Raw genomic sequence first — 18,327 nt, 5'->3', positions numbered from 1 at the left:
TCATGTATGTGATTGATTTTTTTTTTTCATTGGTCTACTGGATCTACTCCAGGAACATGATATATGATTTCCACTGAACAAGGAAACACACTAAAAACACTCATCACAAAAGGTCCTAGCGTGTGTGTTTCTGTGTGTATGTATTTGTGTGTGTGTGTGTGTGTGTGTGTGTGTGTGTGTGTGAGTGAGTGAGTGTGTGTGTGAATGAGTGAGTGAATGGGCCGACCATAGAATCATAATTGAAAAGCGCAGCTGTTACCTGGGGGAGAATCAGCCAAAAGATGCTGTTGTACCTCTGTTGGACCAACACTCTTAAACAGTCTGTCCCCCCTGCAGCTCTTTGTGAATTCAATGTGTTCACAGTGGTGAAATGGTATGACCATATCACTGCCATTCACCGACTCTCTTTAGTCTGGACTGGACTAAACAGGACAAACTATAACCAAAGAGCATATTTTATTTCCCTCTCCAGTGTATACTAACTAATAGACCAAATACACTATTAAGAGCATCTAAAGGGCTAATCAAGAGAGGCTGGGAAAAGCAGAACTGTTGGCAAGGACCACAGTGACCACAATCCACACCCTCACTATTTATTAGACTTCTTGGAAACACTCTACAGTACCTTGAGTACTTCTTGGATGGTTTATTATTAGTTTCCCATGTTAAATACATAAATAATAAGGTGCCTGGTTTGTACTGGATCAGAGTTCAAATGTCATAATCTCATCCAGCTAACAAATTCCCAGAAGTCTAATCTACAAATGATGTTAGCCATGCCCTGTGGATAAACAAGTGCAACGTTGGACGCTGTGACAGGATGGAATTTAATTTCATATGGACACTGGCACATTTCTACTTTCGAATTTCTATTAAATATAGTTATTTTGGGTTCAAAATCTTAAACAGACATCCGGTGAGTCCAACTCTGGAGAGCTACTCATACAGACATCCCAGTCTGGTTTTGCACATAAGTCTTGGTTGTTTCATTTCTAGCCCAAAATGGCAACATTTCATCTCTACAAATACCAGTTGACCTGTTAAAGTAGCATAGAAAGTAATCTTAAACATTTAACTTACTGAAGGAAAGCTTACATAGGAATTGCCATTTACCTGATAATTAGGATGATGCAGGAAATAATCCGGACATCCGGCCACAGCCATGTTGTGTGTTTCTCAGCTCTTTTGCACAATTGGATTGGTTGGATCAGTTTCGGACAAGATGAACAGAGCAGAACCTGCAGAGGAAGAAGAGCAGACAAATGAAGGTTAGTGGAAAACTACAAAGGAAGAAAGGGGAGGGTGAAAAGGTCCAAGAGAGGAAGGATGAAGGATAGGAAGATGAAGTCTAGTTTCTGAGAAGACAGATATAGCACAGAGCACTTCTTAACCCACATAGACCCACAGTAAACAACATCAACAAGCAACAACGGAGGAACAGTGGTTGGTTATAAATTGTGAACAGTAAACAAAATAATTAAATCTTATTCAAAATCAACTTTAGTACCATTTATGATTTATGAAATCATGATTTGCAATATGACCAATTATTTTGTAAATGGACCAAAGAAAATTGACTTCTTGGTCACTAGATTTGCACCAGTCCAATCTAGGGTAAAGTGCATGAATTGGAGCCAAGATAAACCACAATGGCTTATATGTGGACCATAAAAGAGCTGATTTAACTTTGCACTACCATTGAAGCACAGTTGTAGAGTAAATAGAGGTTTGCTGAAAAGAAGTGCACCTCATGCAAGTCTCTATTATGACATCTTCGGTTTTCTAAATGGTTTTGACCTCTGTCTGACTCTGACCCCAACGTCAATCTCACCATACTTTGATGCCATGGTGTTTGTAAATTAACACAGATGTGATAAAAATTGCCCCTCAGGGGACTTTAAAGGTGTTCTTCTGCTCTATGAATCCTCCCTTCCAGCCATCATTGGGTCAAAATAACCACAAACTGAACAATATGGGCTTTAGTCTATTTGAACTTCTTAAAGTGGGTATCCTATTAGCCTCTTGGCAATGCTGCCACTGACTAAACACCTGTAAACACTGACCCAAAAATACCCCGCAGGCACCTCTCCAGATCTTAAGTTAGACCCCGGGTTATATTTGGTGTCGAGCAGTTCAGGCTCACAACTATGATTGTCTTTTATGCAGCAGTTCATGACCCCATGTTGGTATTTTAAAAATATGGCCTGCCATTTTACATAAAGCTTATATTATCTCTTGTTTGCATTAGCAGTTGTGAGCGCACTGAGTGTGTATGTGTGTGTGCATTTCTGCCTGTAGATGTGCTTCTGTATACTGTATGTGGCCGTGTGTGTGTGTGTGTGTGTGTGTGTGTGTGTGTGTGTGTTTATGTGGATGTTTTCATATGTTGCACGTGTGGCTGTGCGTGGGTGTGTGTGAGTGTGTAAAGGCTCTATTTTTAGGAGTTTTCAGATCTTTGAGAGGCTCTACTTGTGTTTACAGAGTTGTGTATGTTGCCATCTCCGACCGACACAGTGTTATGATAGCACCACCCTGCCCCCAGTAGAGTCCAATACCACACTGGACATACCGTTCATTTAAAAAAACCTGACAAAGGGGATGAAAGCGTAATTAAAAAAAAAAGGCAGTAACATGAACCAGCTTTATAAGTGAAACTAAAGCATGACAGTAAGGACTGTAAATTACTGTAAGGGCCGAGTTATGCTTAAACTAGTTAGTTGTCCGACCACGTCAGAAGGGGTAAAAAAGGGAGGTAGAGAGAGAAGTTCACACCCGGCTTACTTTCTCACCTCAACACCCCTGGCCAATAACTGCTTTAGGTGTGACATTCAGATTGTCGGTTTGGGAAAGAAAATCTAAACTTATTGACATCGTATAGGTGTGGGGGAGGGGATCTGTGAAGCCGTTTGCCCATTTGACAAGCTTTTCTGATGCAGTTTACTGACCCCTTAAGACTGTAAGATAGAAAATGAATGCAGAGATCAGATAGAAACATCTATCTAAGCTTTAATGTGCTACAATCAAAATAATAGTCTAACTTACCCATGACAATGCTCTGTCTTTGACAAGTTTAAAATGCTGGAGGCTTGATTCATGAAAAAAAGCAAATAGCTGGCACTTGTCAACAGTCCTATCAAACCACCACATTTTTTTTCTTTAATATATTGGCCATTGTGGCAGGAAGAAATGTACTTTACACAGCCATAAATTCAGCAGTTTTTAATCTATACCAAGATATACATAGGTATGTTATCCTGACAATTGTGTCAGCTGATGAGATACATAAACTCAGAGCTCTCCCTTTCAATTTTTTTTAAAGAACTAAGCATGAAACAAGTTTTTTTTAAAACCTCCAAAATTGGGCTTGCAAATAATGACCAAACCATGAATGCATTCTAAACAAAGAGCTTGGCACCACGATCACTGGGTACACTGAAAGGTTTTGCTTGTAATGTTTGTGTGTGTGTGTGTGTGTGTGTGTGTGTGTGTGTGTGTGTGTGTGTGTGTTATTGTGTCAGTCCATGTGTGTGGCCTGGCCGGCTGGCATGCAAGGGTAGCTCGTCATTTACAAATTATTTACAGACACACAGTTTACAACAAAAACAAAACAAATTAACATCAGCCTAAACTCTCCGAGCAGCCCCTCATTAGGCGCCACACACTGGCTGACTAGCTGTGGCTGAACTGTATGTTTATTATATTTCAAGAGTCAGGAGGTTATGCAAGAGTGTCAGCGGCAGACTTCAACTAACTACATTAGAAGCTAAACGAAATGTTTGTGCCTGACAGAAGCTTAAATCCTTATTAAAACTGCCACTTTCATTTTATGAGGGTTAGATAATAAACATTAAATTCAACTGAATTAAAAAGGTATGGTCTTACAACATAGCTGTTGTTAAATTCGGCTTCATCGGTGCGTGATTAAACGTGGGAAAAAGCTCAGGCGTTCCACGTAGCATAAAAATACCTTGCAACCCAAGATACAAAGTACGTGCCACAGTGACTCTCAGTGACTGATATATTGACCAAACACACACGCACCTATGCTTAATTGCTCCCTGACACAATCAAAGCCATTCCAGTGCAGGGATTAGACCCTCTCAGAACCCTTTGATTCGATTCCTTCCAGTTGAACAGTGTACTGAAAGCTAACCATCTCTGACCTGGACAGTGCAATTATCCGGACATATATGTCGCAGCACTAGAAAGGGGGACTTTGGGGTATGGCAGCTGTACCCAGCGGTGAGTTGACTGCATCTGGATTGTAAAAGTGAAGTGATTTATGCTCAAACTTGTATGAGGGAGAATGTTTAGCTGGTAGACTTCAAACGCAAGGGCCCGTAATAATGACAAATCATGATAAATCCTTTCCAGCACTATCCTGGGTGAGACTTCACAACAAATACACAACACTCTACTGAAGGTGAAAACCATGTATATAATAATATTGAGGAGGTGACGCATCGTGATGCATCGTGATTTTGAATCGATCTGAATCAAATTTGAACCAGTGAAGATTCACACCCCTACCATTAAGACAGCTTTTAGCGGTTTCAACTTTTCAAATGATTAGGGGTGCGAATCACACGTATTATCACAATACGATATTACATCAATTCTTTGGACAACGATAAAATATTTACTGATATCACAAAGTCTGCCACGATACGATTTTGATTCGATTCAATTCAGGGGCCTGCGACCGATACGATACGATAATATATATTTACAAAAAGCAACTAAAATATGATTTGACTGTTTCATTACTAAGCTCTTCCAGACATTTAAATTAATAACCAACTACTCTTTTTTAAGAAAAGAATAAATATAAAGTATGCATTTTGAAATAAAGGTACATCTTAAAGCTATAGTGTGTAGTTTCTGCCGCCCCCATGAGGAATACTAAGTAATGACAACAAAACTGTCGGCGCGTCCACATGATACAAGCCTTCCGTGACCGCGAACCCCCCCCTCCTCCACGCAGTTGCTAGTAGCCAAGGAGGACACTGAGGATTAAAAAAACATGGACTCTTCAGAAGAGGTAATTATCTTCACTCGAGCGTCTGCGTGGGAAAGTCACCGGACGCCACAATCTTCTGAACATAGCCATACTGAGAAATACAGAGAGAGTTGTGTGGAGCTGATAGTCTTTGTCTGATTAGCTTTGTAGCAACTCATTTGGCAACGGCCTGAATTTAACGGACGTTCATTAATATCAAAAAGTTACGCACTAAAGCTTTAAAGATGGCGATATATATCAATATTTTCACTTTATATGAATAATATTGGATCGTTGAGGATTAATTTGATATATGTCGATCCAGATCGATGTATCGTTACACCTCTAGTGATGATAATGTACATTTAACAAAACACACAAAACAGGACCATGATGTTGACTGTGATTGATTAGCAAAGTCTTTTGTCTGCCAACATCATAGAAGATCCTCTCAGACATGACATATATGCGATTTGTACTTAATGAGCTAGAACATGCAATGTTATACGACATCGCCCTTGAGCCAATAAGCCACAAACACTAATATATTTATTCAGATAGGGCTTTCCTTTACTGAAAAGTTTAATTTATAACTGTGATAGTGTGAGTGCATATATGAACCTATAAGTTACATTCTATAAAATTAGTAGGCAACAAAATTCACCATTGTGGTGAAACTCTACAACTGCTATTGGGAAAATTATACACTATCATGTCAGAGTGTTACACACTATTGGATGTTACAACTTCATAATGATTCATAACTGAAGAGAAACTGAACTTACATTTGAGTAGAATAATAGCTTTTGACCTGTCCGTATTTTCACTGAGCTCAAAGATCAAAAAATGCAGTACGAAGTGGAATAGTTTAGCTGGGGGGCCAGCATGCTTAGTCAGTCTAGGGGTTAATGTGCTGATATATAATGCTTACATCTCAAGGGTCCAGCTTTAACATCCCAAAGTGATAAGACCTGCAGAGAAACCAAAGGCAAGGCCTAGATTCAGCAGAACCTTGGGCGATTTAAAGTAAAGCCTAATTGAAAGAGTAGAAACCTTTTCCTTGAACAGTTTGCCTCTTTTACATGGTGGGGGATCAGTGACTGACCAGCTCACCAGACCAAAGATGGATATTTCGCAGATTTTAGAGACTGCAGGACTGTGCCTCTGTTTGTGACCAATACCATGAGGGTAAATCCATATTCAAATCCAAATCCATAGATGGAACTGATCCATAATGGGATAAGGGATTGCAAAGCAAAAGCAAACTTTCAGACACACTTTTGTAAGAATGTTTCTTTGCAAATAATAAATATACATTTAGAAGCATGTATATCAACTCTCATTATGGTTTAAAATAGTCATTACTTATTTAGGTCACAACTTCCTCCCATATTTCCTGAAAACTTTCCAAAGAGTCCAATAAAAATGGAAAATGGAAATATTAAACTTTTAACCTCACATACTGTATGTAGGCCAAAGCTGAAATAAACAAGTGTCTTATGAGCTGCACTGCCAAACATGAGTTGTAAACTAAGGAGTCGGTTTGATTTTTTTTTTTTTAAACCTGTCTGCTTGCCTGTTGGTCTGGTTTGTCTGTCTTAACTGTCAACCTGTCTGTCTGTTTGGTTTGTATTTCTGTCCCCCTTCCTGCTTGGCTTTTTGTCAGTCAGTCTGTCTGTTGTCTGTCTCTGTCTCTTTACCTCTCTGTTTACTTGTCTGTGGCTTATGTATTAAAGGATCATGTTTAAATTCATGATAGCCATTTTGCTGTTGCCAAAGCTATTACTGAACCAAGACAGAGTGCAGTTACAGTGTCTGTATTGTGTAACTTGATGTAAGAGAAGTGTTTGAATTCAACCAAACATGGCTTCAAATATACAGCATGCTATGCCACTGTAGTAACTGTACTGTAATGCATGCAGGGTAAGATTTGCAGGTGCATGAACCTACCACTAATGTGGACTTACTGATATTGATACTGGTGTTGTGTGTCTCCAGTCTGGGCCTTTTGGCAAAAATAGCACAAGTCAGAGTGACAATCGATAAGATAAGAACATAGACATATACTGTATAAGATTTTGCTTCAGCCTAATCCTTTCAGTCACTATTTACTGTTTGAGTTTACACTGTGGTATATAATTATTGTTTTTATGATAACTGAATAAACTACTACTAATAGCTGAAAAAGACGAGGCATTTATTGTCAAATCAGACAATTCGGGGGAGGGGGGGTAGATTTCTACAGTGCTCAATGGCAGCATCTGTACAGCTCAACTGTGTAGCTGTGTCAACTAATTTCCTCGTGTATGTAATTGTAAAACGTGTTCATCCCAGTCAACTTGACTTTAGCTGATTGGACTGGACACAGCTTAACACTGGGCTGTTCAGCTCTGCTCAGTCATCTATGGAATGCAGAGAGCACATTATTTCCATATAGGGCAGTCGGTGAAAAAATGTGTGCAATATAGTGAACCCCGACCTCACGACATGGATTGATTTGTGGGCCAGCAAGGGATAGGGAGGATGGTGTTAAATGAAAAGTGAGGAACAAATGGTAAAATATGTGCGACTGTGTGTGTGCATAGTACATAACACAAACACAACACGCACTGATTGTAAGTAACTACTTAGGTATCATAAGGTCAAAAGGGCACTTTTTATGCTTCTAGGGATCAGGTTGTGTCAAGAAACAGAGTGTTATATCTCCTACAGCCTGGGGTAGAGGTCTGCACAGGTCAGTTTTTGACACCCAACTGCTCCTGCAGGATTTGCGACTATTATGGATACTCCTGCAGATGCACCAACCAACCGGCTTCTGTAGGGAGTCTAATCAATCCCTGATCACTTGTGTTCTATTAGAAAACTGCTCCATTTCACATGTTTATAAAAGTATATAAAAAGGAAAAGTCATTAGAAGAGTAACAGCTTTAGCTTGAGGCACGGTGAAGGAAAACTGGATAGAACATTATGGGTCGTGTTTCATTTCAATGATAGTTACTGTAATTTCGTGATGCACACGATTTCCTGAAAGTTTAAAAAAATATTTTACTGGAAGTCGGTGCATTTACATACAAGGTTAAGCCTTATAATAAACAGGGTCTCATATTTTCATATATGAAATTTCATCCAGTGAAAACGATGCTGACTACACAAGAATGAAAATGTCCCATGCCCGGCGAATTTGGGTTGGGACCCAGATTATCTGTGGAATCCCACTGCAACCTCGGGGTGTCACTGAGACAGACAGACAGTACAGCTGGAACAAGCTCAACATCAGTGTACAGTACCTGTGTACACAAGTGTGCGTGTGTGTCTCAAACTACGATATCCAGTAGATCCAAATTCACTATCTGGGTTTGTCATAATATCCTTTAATAGTTTCTCGAGGCAGTGAAGCAACAAAACAAAAGAAGGTTACCCCTTCTATTGATAAATGTCTCAACTCAAGGAGCTTCTCTACATTTTAGAGTGGTCAAACAGGTGAGAAAAGTAGTGATTAAGGAATGTTTGTGGCAGTAAGAACTAAGAATTTTTTTTTTTATTTCAGTGTGTTCAGAGTAGCACTACTTTAAAAAAAAAAAAAAAAAGTTTTGATTAAAAAGGAGTTGAGGTAAATGTATTGTAATGTCAATTCAGCAGATGGTTATTTAGCTGGCAGCTGGTGTGTATTACCCTATGCAACTCTAGCTATAAGTTTGATACATTTTAAGTCACACACGTAAAGCCAGTTGAGAGCAGCCTGTCCTATAATCTTAACAGACCAATCACAGGTGAAATGATTCGGGAAGGATAATACAGGATAGCTGAGTGCCAGAACAGAGCAACACGTCAAGGTTCCTAGTCTTATACTAGTTGTCTTGTTTATAAGAACACGTATTTAAAGCTGCTTTTATCAATATTTTTATGTTAATATTTAATTTACTCTTACCGCTACAGGTCCCTGTTGCTGGAAGCCTCCTATCCACCTGATCACCACTGTTAACCCATGCTGCACTGTAACGCAACAGCTACCTCCCTCTCTTCCAAACCCTTGCCCAGCCCCAGCCCCCCTAATCGACCCCTACCCTCATCCTGCACCGCTCCAATCCAGAACATAAACAGCGTCTTAATTCAAGAAATGGCACAGATCCAACTCAGTGCCTGGGGACTTGACCGTAACCCCACCCCTAGAGAGGGGAGGTCAATCATTCTACTGTATGTTAAACTAGCCAGATGCCTTCATTAAGAATATTTAGCCTGACGCTGCAAGTTATCAAAACTTACGACCTATAGAAATGTGATCTATGTGAGACAGGGAGTGGTCTGGGTGGAACGATGAGTTGCCTGCTTGACTGTATTGTATTGCTGTGGGCTGGAGATTCCCCCTCTGATTCCCACCAGAATCTTTCTCAGTAGGCAACCCTTAAAATGTATGTATGTGTATGCGTGTAACTGACAAATCATCTTAAACTCGAACATAAAAATAGCAGAGCCATGTCATTTTTATTTTATTTTGACTGATATTGCGATATGATTAACGATATTGGAGGGAATGATAATTTGTGTATCATTTTTCTCATTTACATAAAAAAAAATAAAAAAATAATTAAATGACTATAGTGTGATTTTTGCGAGGATCTATACCAAACAGTCTGTAGTCTGTCTAGAATACTTAGGATGCAACATCTCTGCAACACAATACTTAAGTCAGAATGGTTTGACACATACAGTATTTTGCCTTTAACAAATACTCTGCCGCCCCTGTGATTTGGAAATTGCACTAGTCCATATTGCGATTGTGATAAAATCGCTATTAATTGTGCACCCTTTGATTACACCAAAGAAAAACTGGACAGAATACGGTCCTCATACTATCCTCAACTATTAATAGATCACTAAATAAAGATTTTGAAAATGGTCAAACCATTAGAATTTGTTGTAGGTAGGCGCTGCATGGTATTACACTACCAAAAACAGCACTGGACACTAATCAAAATCTTTGGTACTCCAAGTAACTCTAAAATGAAAATTGCAAATAATTCCAATTGTGAATTTTAAAGCTTCTCAAATTAGGCTGTCAGAGTATGAGTGTGTGTGGTTGTGTGTGTGGGCTGGCTGTTGTTTCTGCAGCAATGTAACACTGAAAGATGGCAGAGAGAGTTGAACAGAGCATCTCTGTCTTCTGTTTTAGTCAGCAGATTAGATGGTAGTCACTCCTCACTGGATGTGCTTGTTGCACATGTTGATTAGTCATTAAATGGCAGCTTTCATTATTTGAGAGCAGCAGCGTAAAGTGGGGCTATAAGAGAGGGTCTGATGTCATGCCGGGGGAGGCTGAATAGCACCAGTCTATGAGAGAAAGGCCTTTTGGAAATGTGGACAGTGCCTAATTGGATGAGTATTTCATTGGGCTGCTTGGGAGAACTGGTCTTATGCAATGCTAAAGATGAATGGATGGAGCTTGGGAGCAATTGTGCTTGTGCACAAGTTGGCTGTAATGGTGGCCCCAGAGGGCTGTGTTGGATGGATTCGCCTTCTCATGACGCCATATTCTCACAACTGTTGGTAGCACATAACCTCTTTGACTGACTGATGCTATGAAATACACAAACCTGTTGCATTAGACCTCCATTATTATCATCTACAACAAAAGGAAACATCAAACCCAAATAAAACTGACCTTGTAGGTGAAACATTTAACTGGCATCAGAGGGCTGGAGTTCTATGTGAGCACTTAAGGGGAAAGGGGAACAGGATTTATTTTACTTACTTACTCTTTGGAATGCTAACATACTTGGCTGGCTGAAAAAAATCATATTAAGAAGGACTCAACAAAAGTCTTATGCCTAAATACCAAAGTACAGAACTCTAATCCCTGATCGTTTCTAAATCTGGGTATAATATTAGAAAACCAGAGGGCAGAAAATGCAATTATGTACGACAAAATACATACATACATGGTCAGCAGTGCTATATTCAGAGTGTGAGAGGGAATCAGAATGAGGTTTAGGACAGTGCTATTATTGAAGAACAGAAAAATGCCTGTATTGTTCTGAAGTTTCGCACTGGGAATTATTTCTGGGGGGAGAAAAAAAAAGTCCTTTCTGTTTGTAATCGTATGGTACATGTACCAAAGCCAACTAACCATGGTTTGTTTTGATTTTGCATTGCAGATTCCAGCTGGTACGGTGAGACCCAGATCAACAGAGGGAGACAGACAGAGATATAGACAGTGAAACTAGGAGAGAGAGGCGTGCTAAAGAAAGAGGGGGCAGACAATGGGGTAGACAGAGGGACAAAGATAAACTGAGAGACCTGAGAAAAAACTGCATGTAGGCGGAGAGCTCGGCTAGCTTCAGAGCTAAGGCGGGGCTACAGATTAGGTGTCCCTAGATCCCGCGTATCTAACAGTAGTTCCGCATTACAGTAATTAATTTGCACGCAAGTTTTATTTATTTTATTTAGTGACGCGTCGACGCAAATTATTTGTGTCAATGCATTTACGTAATCGATGACGTCGACGAATCGTCCCAGCCCTAAATAAGTGCTTTATCAAACCGAATGTGTGTCCCAGGCCAGGTTAGGAAATCAACAATGTAAAGATCAACAAGCCACTGACAGATATGTTCATATTTGATTCATTCAATAAATTATTATTTTTTGTCTTAAATCCACCAGCCATTTTCATATTATACCAACATTTGCAGCATCCTGAGCCTTTTTGGTAAGGTTACTAGGAAAACTCAGCCCAGAGTAATTTATTCTCCCCAAAACAAGTTTCCTTTTTATTTTTAAAGAACTATACAAAAAGAAATCGCAACTTTTTTTGCAACAAACATACAAAAGACATTCGAAACTTTTAGCGCAATTCTTTTACAAAAGTTCCCGCAAAATCAGGCATTTTGGGCCGCAACAATCTATAAAAAAGGCTGCGAAATCCTGGAGGGACTGTTTAAGGCCAAGTATGTGGTAACCCAAACATTTTAACAGAAGAGTAATTTCTAGAAACGATAACTTAAACTTAACCTTTAAATGTCCCATGGCATGAAAATTTCACTTTATGAGATTTTTTAACATTAATGTGAGTTCCCCCAGCCTGCCTATGGTCCCCCAGTGGCTAGAAATGGCGATAGGTGTAAACCGAGCCCTGGGTATCCTGCTCTGCCTTTGAGAAAATGAAAGCTCAGATGGGCCGATCTGGAATCTTCCCTTTATGATGTCATAAGGGGAAAGGTTACCTCCCCTTTCTCTGCTTTGCCCGCCCATGAGAAAGAGAGCGACATCATGGCTTGCAAACAAGCAAAGTGGCAGTTGGTCAAGGCCACACCCCCACCCTCCACCTTGCCCCCCCCTCTCTCCTCCTCAATAGCATTTAAAGCTACAGACACAGAAATGGCACATCCTAAGGAAAGCTCATTGTGGGACTGGCTCTAGTGGCTGTAATTCTGCACCAAGGCTGAATTTCGGGAAAGAGACTTCAGATACAGTATTAGGAGACCACTAAGGCCTATATAAAAGCATCCAAAAAGCAGCATGGCATAGGACCTTTAACAAAAAAGCTAATCACAGTCCCCAACATTGCTGGGTTACTTTTTGACCACTGACAGCATAGCTGAGCATGTTGGAACAGATGAAGTTGCTCTGCTTTTAGATCCAGGCAGAGTTAGTCGACTGAACTGAACTGAACTGTGCTCTGGTCCCCCAGCAGGTTTGGGCTAATGGTGTCATGGCACCAGGGAGGGTGTATTAACAGTGTATAAGCCTAGACTAACCAGTGCTGAATGACTGCTGGCTGACGCAAGACCCAATGGAATGCTGCCTAGAGCACGACCACAAGCTCTTATACCACCAATACCAGCTAATAGGATATCTCTGCAACTGTTCCCCATGGATGGCAGCTGAAGACTATATGCATACAAGCAAGGGCAGGGGGGGCATCCAACCTTTTGTGCATTTGTACATCAAGAAAAGTACTTACATTTAAAATGAGGCTCAGGTTTAGGTTATGCAACAAATCTCTGGGGTGATCACTGCCAAGCACACAGTATTTCAATCAAAAGCCAATGATGTATGAGCAGCAGCAGAACCAAAATTCTCGAAAGACAAAACACACAGGTCTGAAACCTCGAGCGAGTTGAGTATAGCTTATTGTAAGTATAATTATGAGCAATATGTGCAGTCAGCAGAGTTTTGGCAGCCTGTAGTCTTGCAGAGTTCATGCCCCGTCATGCCTGTGCTTACTGAGCATGGACTTGAAATAGCAGGACTGGTGCTGAGGGGGTGAAAGAAAGCGCAGCTAGCACGGTTGCCATGTGCACAGAGATGTTACCACAACATAATTAAATGAAAGAAAGCAGGAAATAATGGGCAGGCGCAAGGAAAAGAGAAATCCTCTCTGGCTATGAATGGAAGAGTGTCAAAAAAAATGACATGCTTGAAAAGACACTATAGCATGTTTTAGACTGTATGTAGCAGCAGCTAACTACTTTATATTCAACCACACTTTAAAGGTGAACACTCAGAGGACAGTGCATGTGTGCAGTATCTAAGTGCTCCAGTGTAGGTTGCCAAGTTGTGTAGAATATCAGTGGTTGGCCAGATTATGTGTTTCACTTCACTGACTCCAGAAAGGTTGCTGACTGAGCTTTGCTTGCCTTAATTCTGAAAGATACTGTATGTTGAGGTTACATTTAAAACATACTAATGCATTTAAGTATACAATATTTTAATTAATCCATGGTAATTAAGCCAGTGTTGAATGACAACATGCACTTAAAACCACCAGACAATATCAAGACATGCTTACAGCTTGAGTTTGTCAGTATTTTTCTTATCAGTGAGCTAGGCTGACTAATAGCTTTCTGTTTTTCACCGCCTTCACCACCTTGTCCTCATGTGTAACTTTCAGTAACAGTTCAACCTCGTCGTCAGTTCAAGCAAAGAAATCTCTGGTCTTGCTTTACGCCATGTATTTTCTGTATTTTCAATCGCACAGGAGTAACGTTAAACAATCAGCTTCTTGTTTACACCGGCACGCGCATGCCCAGTGTATGCGAATGGTCATGTAATATGCGTTTTCAGACATGTTAATATGAACAGTAGGGGTGTGCAAAAAAATCGATTCACATTCGTATCGCAATTCAAGCTCTACCAATTGCACCAAAAATCTAATTATTTTTTTATTTTTATATTTAAATTGTTTTCGTTTTGTAATGCCGTGTATACTATTGTCCTGAAATGAGTTTAGCTGCTCGTTATTCCCATAGATGGCGCTGCATCGAATTCACACTGACGCCTGGGCACTCTTGTTATAATCAAAAGAAGAACGAGTGCAGCAGAAGTAGTTTAGTCGGCGCAAACAATGGCAAACCTCACAGAAAGAATTATTCAGCCTGCTCCATCCTCATTGAAGGCGAGAGTTTGGGCACATTTCGGCTTTTATGACCTCGAGGGGAAGACTGAACTTGATAGGAATCATGCTACATGCAGGCTTTGCAAAGCGAAAGTTAAGTATTTTGGAAATACCACAAAATTGAGAACTCACGTGGTACGCCATCACCCAGAGATTAACATTAAAGATGTGGATGAACAACAACCTAAAGGACCTAACATGCCAGTCAACCAACGCACTCTTTCAATGCTCTAAACTCCCACCGAACTCTGAACAAAAAGCTCTTTTTATTTAACAGTTTTATTTTATACTTGAATTAAATGTATTTGAAAGCTGGCCAAAGCTCGGCACTTTGCAGTTTTTAGTTGCAAAAGTTTAAATTTTTGTAGGAAGACATATAAAGTAACATCAAACTACATTTAATTTATGTTTCTTTTATTTTAAATTGTATGTCTACTGCAATCACATGGGAAAAGTAACTACATTTACATACTGTGAATCGTTTTTTTGAATCAAGAATCGTTTTTGAATCGAATCTTGAGCCTAAAAATGAATACTGAATCGAGACATTTTCTGAATCATGTACCCCTAATGAACAGAGATCATTTCTGATGCGGAGCCCTAACGCTTGTGTGGATGGAGAATGATTTTGTTTCAAAATGCCATATTAATGAAAAGGTAGTAGTAGTAGTAGTAGTAGTAGTAGTAGTAGTGTGGATGTAGGCTCACAGGGTGAAAACAATACCAGCGTTGCTGTCACAGCTGATAATTAAACAATAGAGGAGTGGTGCATTTACAGTAACAGTACATTTACAATATTTGGGCAATAGCTTGATTTAGTGAAGGCTTGAAGGAGGATGAATAGACCAGGGATTCTTAAGGATTTTTACATCAAGCAACCCACATCATGGAGTCCAATTTGATAAGACTTTCCAACACACTCCCTGTGGGAGTGCTCTTGAAGTTATATTGATTCAGTACTTCTGACCTGCTTAACAAGTGCACTGATACCACTTTTTACATTCCGCTTAGCAATTCAAAAACGTATTCCTCTTCTTGTGTTAAGCTATGGTGGCTCCAAAACTGCTTCAACTCAACAATTTCACACTTTACTGGGGACCCCCTGGAATCTACCAAAGGACCCCCTGGGGGACCCCAGAGCCCACTTTGGAAACCACTGCAGTAGCGCTACATGAGTATCCCTGGGAAAACGCCTCATTCTCCCCCTCCCCACCCCCAAAGCAAATGCTGCCAAAAGGATAAGGGGGGGGGGCAACGCGATGAGCTGGAGCCCCACAGGATAGAAAGTAGGCTATGAGCCACTGTAGACTGCTGTTACGCAATCGTAAAAAAAGATAGGCTGTTGGAATCAAACTATTGCTCCTCAGGAGACACTCGAATCACAGTAAAGGCTGGAAAAGGTGCAGCTTAACGGCACCCGTAATAACAACGTACGGTGGAAGCTTTCCACTAGTTGGAATACAGTAAAGTGAATATAGTAAATGCAACAGACCGGTCGGATGAATAAACTTGTTTTCAAAGTTCAATGACTGGCCGCTGCGTTGTCAGAGAGAAGGGTATGGACCCAGGTCCTCCTAGGCGGTTACGCGGAGTGCGCACGTGTTCTTCTGACCCGCAAAACAGTGCGTGTCATCATCACAACAGCACATTCAACTTTTATTACACGCGCTCACTGCCGACTCTACGTGGATTAAGGAGCACGAGAACAGCGTCTTCATATTGTATACATGCACTCACCTTACAGCCAGTTCAGTTGAGGCAGGCTAGGACCCTCAGAGACAAACAAGGAGAGTGGCAGTCAGAAGATGAAGGGACACTCGGCGGCGTTGGATCTCTCAGGGCACGGTGGTCAACATTCCCGGACTGGACAGATAGACAGAGGCAAGAAGAGGAGGAGGAGGCGAAAATAGTAGCTGCAGACAGCTCATCTCATGCGGCCGGGGAGGAGACACACACACACACACACACACACACACACACACACACACACACACACACACACGCGCGCGCTTGCAAACAACAACTCCTCCCCCTCAGAGTAGACCACGCCCATGAGTGAGGGGTGATGCGGCGTTCAAGTCTTATGGGAAAAAGGGCGTGTTCAGAGCGGATTCCGCTGTTTTCTGAAGAGCTCAGTGTGCTTGTAGAACTGAAACAAAGCGAATACAAGAGGGCGTCGCCCAATGTATGAATATACAGGATTTTTTTAACCAGGTTAAAGTCGTTGAGTTGTATTGGAAAACGTATTAACCATCATGTTTAAGAGAGACATGCAGTTGCTCAATAGCAAATTATTTCTATCTGACTTTATATTTATCTCTTACACCAAGTTGTTGCATCACCTCATGTGTAGCTCCTACATAGACTGTAAAAATAAGGTAGGTAGCCTATGGAAAACAAACTTAAGTTCTAGGGGAGAGCCGGGACGAATGAAACATTCCAGTTTTCTCCGAGTGCAATGATGATAGACAGATTTCCTTAGGTCAAAACATAGAACATGTTAACCTCCTTCTATCAGCCAAATATCTTCCTGTTATTTCCTTTTATCACGGAGTTACAGGCGATAAACGAGTTTTGATGGTCGAAACTTCATTAGCGGTTAAATTTTTTCGATTAATGAGTGTTTTTTATTTAGAGGTTCGACTACATGCTTATATTCAGTAGACCATTTAGTGTTCTCCACAATCCCAGACGTTCATATTGCATGCTTGTTTACATGGAAAGCAAAACAGGCTATAATGGCATATGTCTAATGGCATATGTACGTAACTACATGTATTTTAAGTAAATGCACAAATATCTGTGTTTATACAATAATTTATGGAGGTGAGACATGGAAAAGCAGTTTTAGAAAGATGAAAATATATTTGGGCCCAGCAGGTAGGGGGTCGAGTTTGCCCATGTTATCCTATGGAGACTCACGGGCTGTGGGTCGTTAAGGGCACTTATATGGATGTGCAGTGACCTAACCCACGTAAAAACCTAGTGAAACGACATTTTCCACAATAGAAACATGATATAAGTGGGAAAACTTACTGTTCTAGCTATACAAATGGCAGAATCATCCACAGTGCATGCTATTTCAAGGGACGAGGGACGACTGAAACATTACGCACGTCCCACTTTTGCTGTAATAATTTCTGAACAAAGCTGAAAATGCAACTGTATTTGACAGATGACAGGTGGAGGTTAATTGATAGTGACAAAATATTAGCTTTCAGTGCGATACTTTATAAATTACGTTTAATTAAAAAGTGTTTCAACTGTCCCGGCTCTCCCCTACTGTCCTCCACCACCCTACAACTATGAAATAATCTGATTTATACATTTGATTACACTGATCATAGGCCTACTAATTCCCCTCTTCCTTCTCTTTGTAAATAAACCCCCTTTAAAAGGTGCGTAACAGCTCAATAAAAACATTTAAATTGCTTTATTTCACACCTCAGTTTCCCATAATTTGCCGTTTTAAGGGACAGGCTACTTAAATATACTTTAAAGTAAGTAGTTAAATCCTTTGGACATTAATGTAAGGGCATCCCATATAACATTGTAAGCAACTAATGGCTTAAATTTGGTCTGTCCGGTTTGAAAAACAACAACTTAAAAGTTATTTTATTCACATTTTTACTTTATTTTATTGGAGAACAACATAGGGGATATAAAATTAATTGTTCCTTAAAATAGGAGTGTTTGATGTTGAGTGTAGATCGACATACATAAAGCTGTTTATTGCAGAATAAAGATGAATCAAACTGTAAATTGGTTTCCTTTCTGCCAAAGGATGCTGCCTTTAAAAGGCGTATGTGACACTGTTAGAACAATGAATGTGGAGTAAAAGTTTTCATAAACAGGGTAAATGTATGTGTCAGCCGGTTGTAGCATGGGGCAAAGGTTCCACAGATTTTGACCCTAAAAGTACTTTTCAGGACTAAAA

The 18,327-nt window shown here is 40.2% G+C and overlaps 1 protein-coding gene across 2 annotated transcripts in view; it reads right to left on the bottom strand.

Moving 5' to 3' along the window:
• Nucleotides 1–16,380, bottom strand: part of grb10b (growth factor receptor-bound protein 10b) — a 69,574-nt gene extending 53,194 nt beyond the window's left edge. The window contains exons 1-2 of one of the 2 annotated variants that reach the window (XM_031278226.2): nt 16,128–16,380; nt 1,114–1,238 (exon numbers count right to left, since the gene is read on the bottom strand). In XM_031278226.2, coding sequence (XP_031134086.1) covers nt 1,114–1,164 — 51 coding nt within the window. In that variant the 5' untranslated portion in view covers nt 1,165–1,238; nt 16,128–16,380. The remainder of the gene's footprint in view (nt 1–1,113; nt 1,239–16,127) is intronic. The other variant, XM_031278225.2, reaches the window with a different exon arrangement.
• Between the last annotated feature and the right edge of the window lie 1,947 nt (nt 16,381–18,327).

This window comes from Sander lucioperca, chromosome 10 (genome assembly GCF_008315115.2).
Source record: "Sander lucioperca isolate FBNREF2018 chromosome 10, SLUC_FBN_1.2, whole genome shotgun sequence".
NCBI lineage: Eukaryota > Metazoa > Chordata > Actinopteri > Perciformes > Percidae > Sander > Sander lucioperca.
This window is presented reverse-complemented; position numbering and strand designations above follow the sequence as displayed.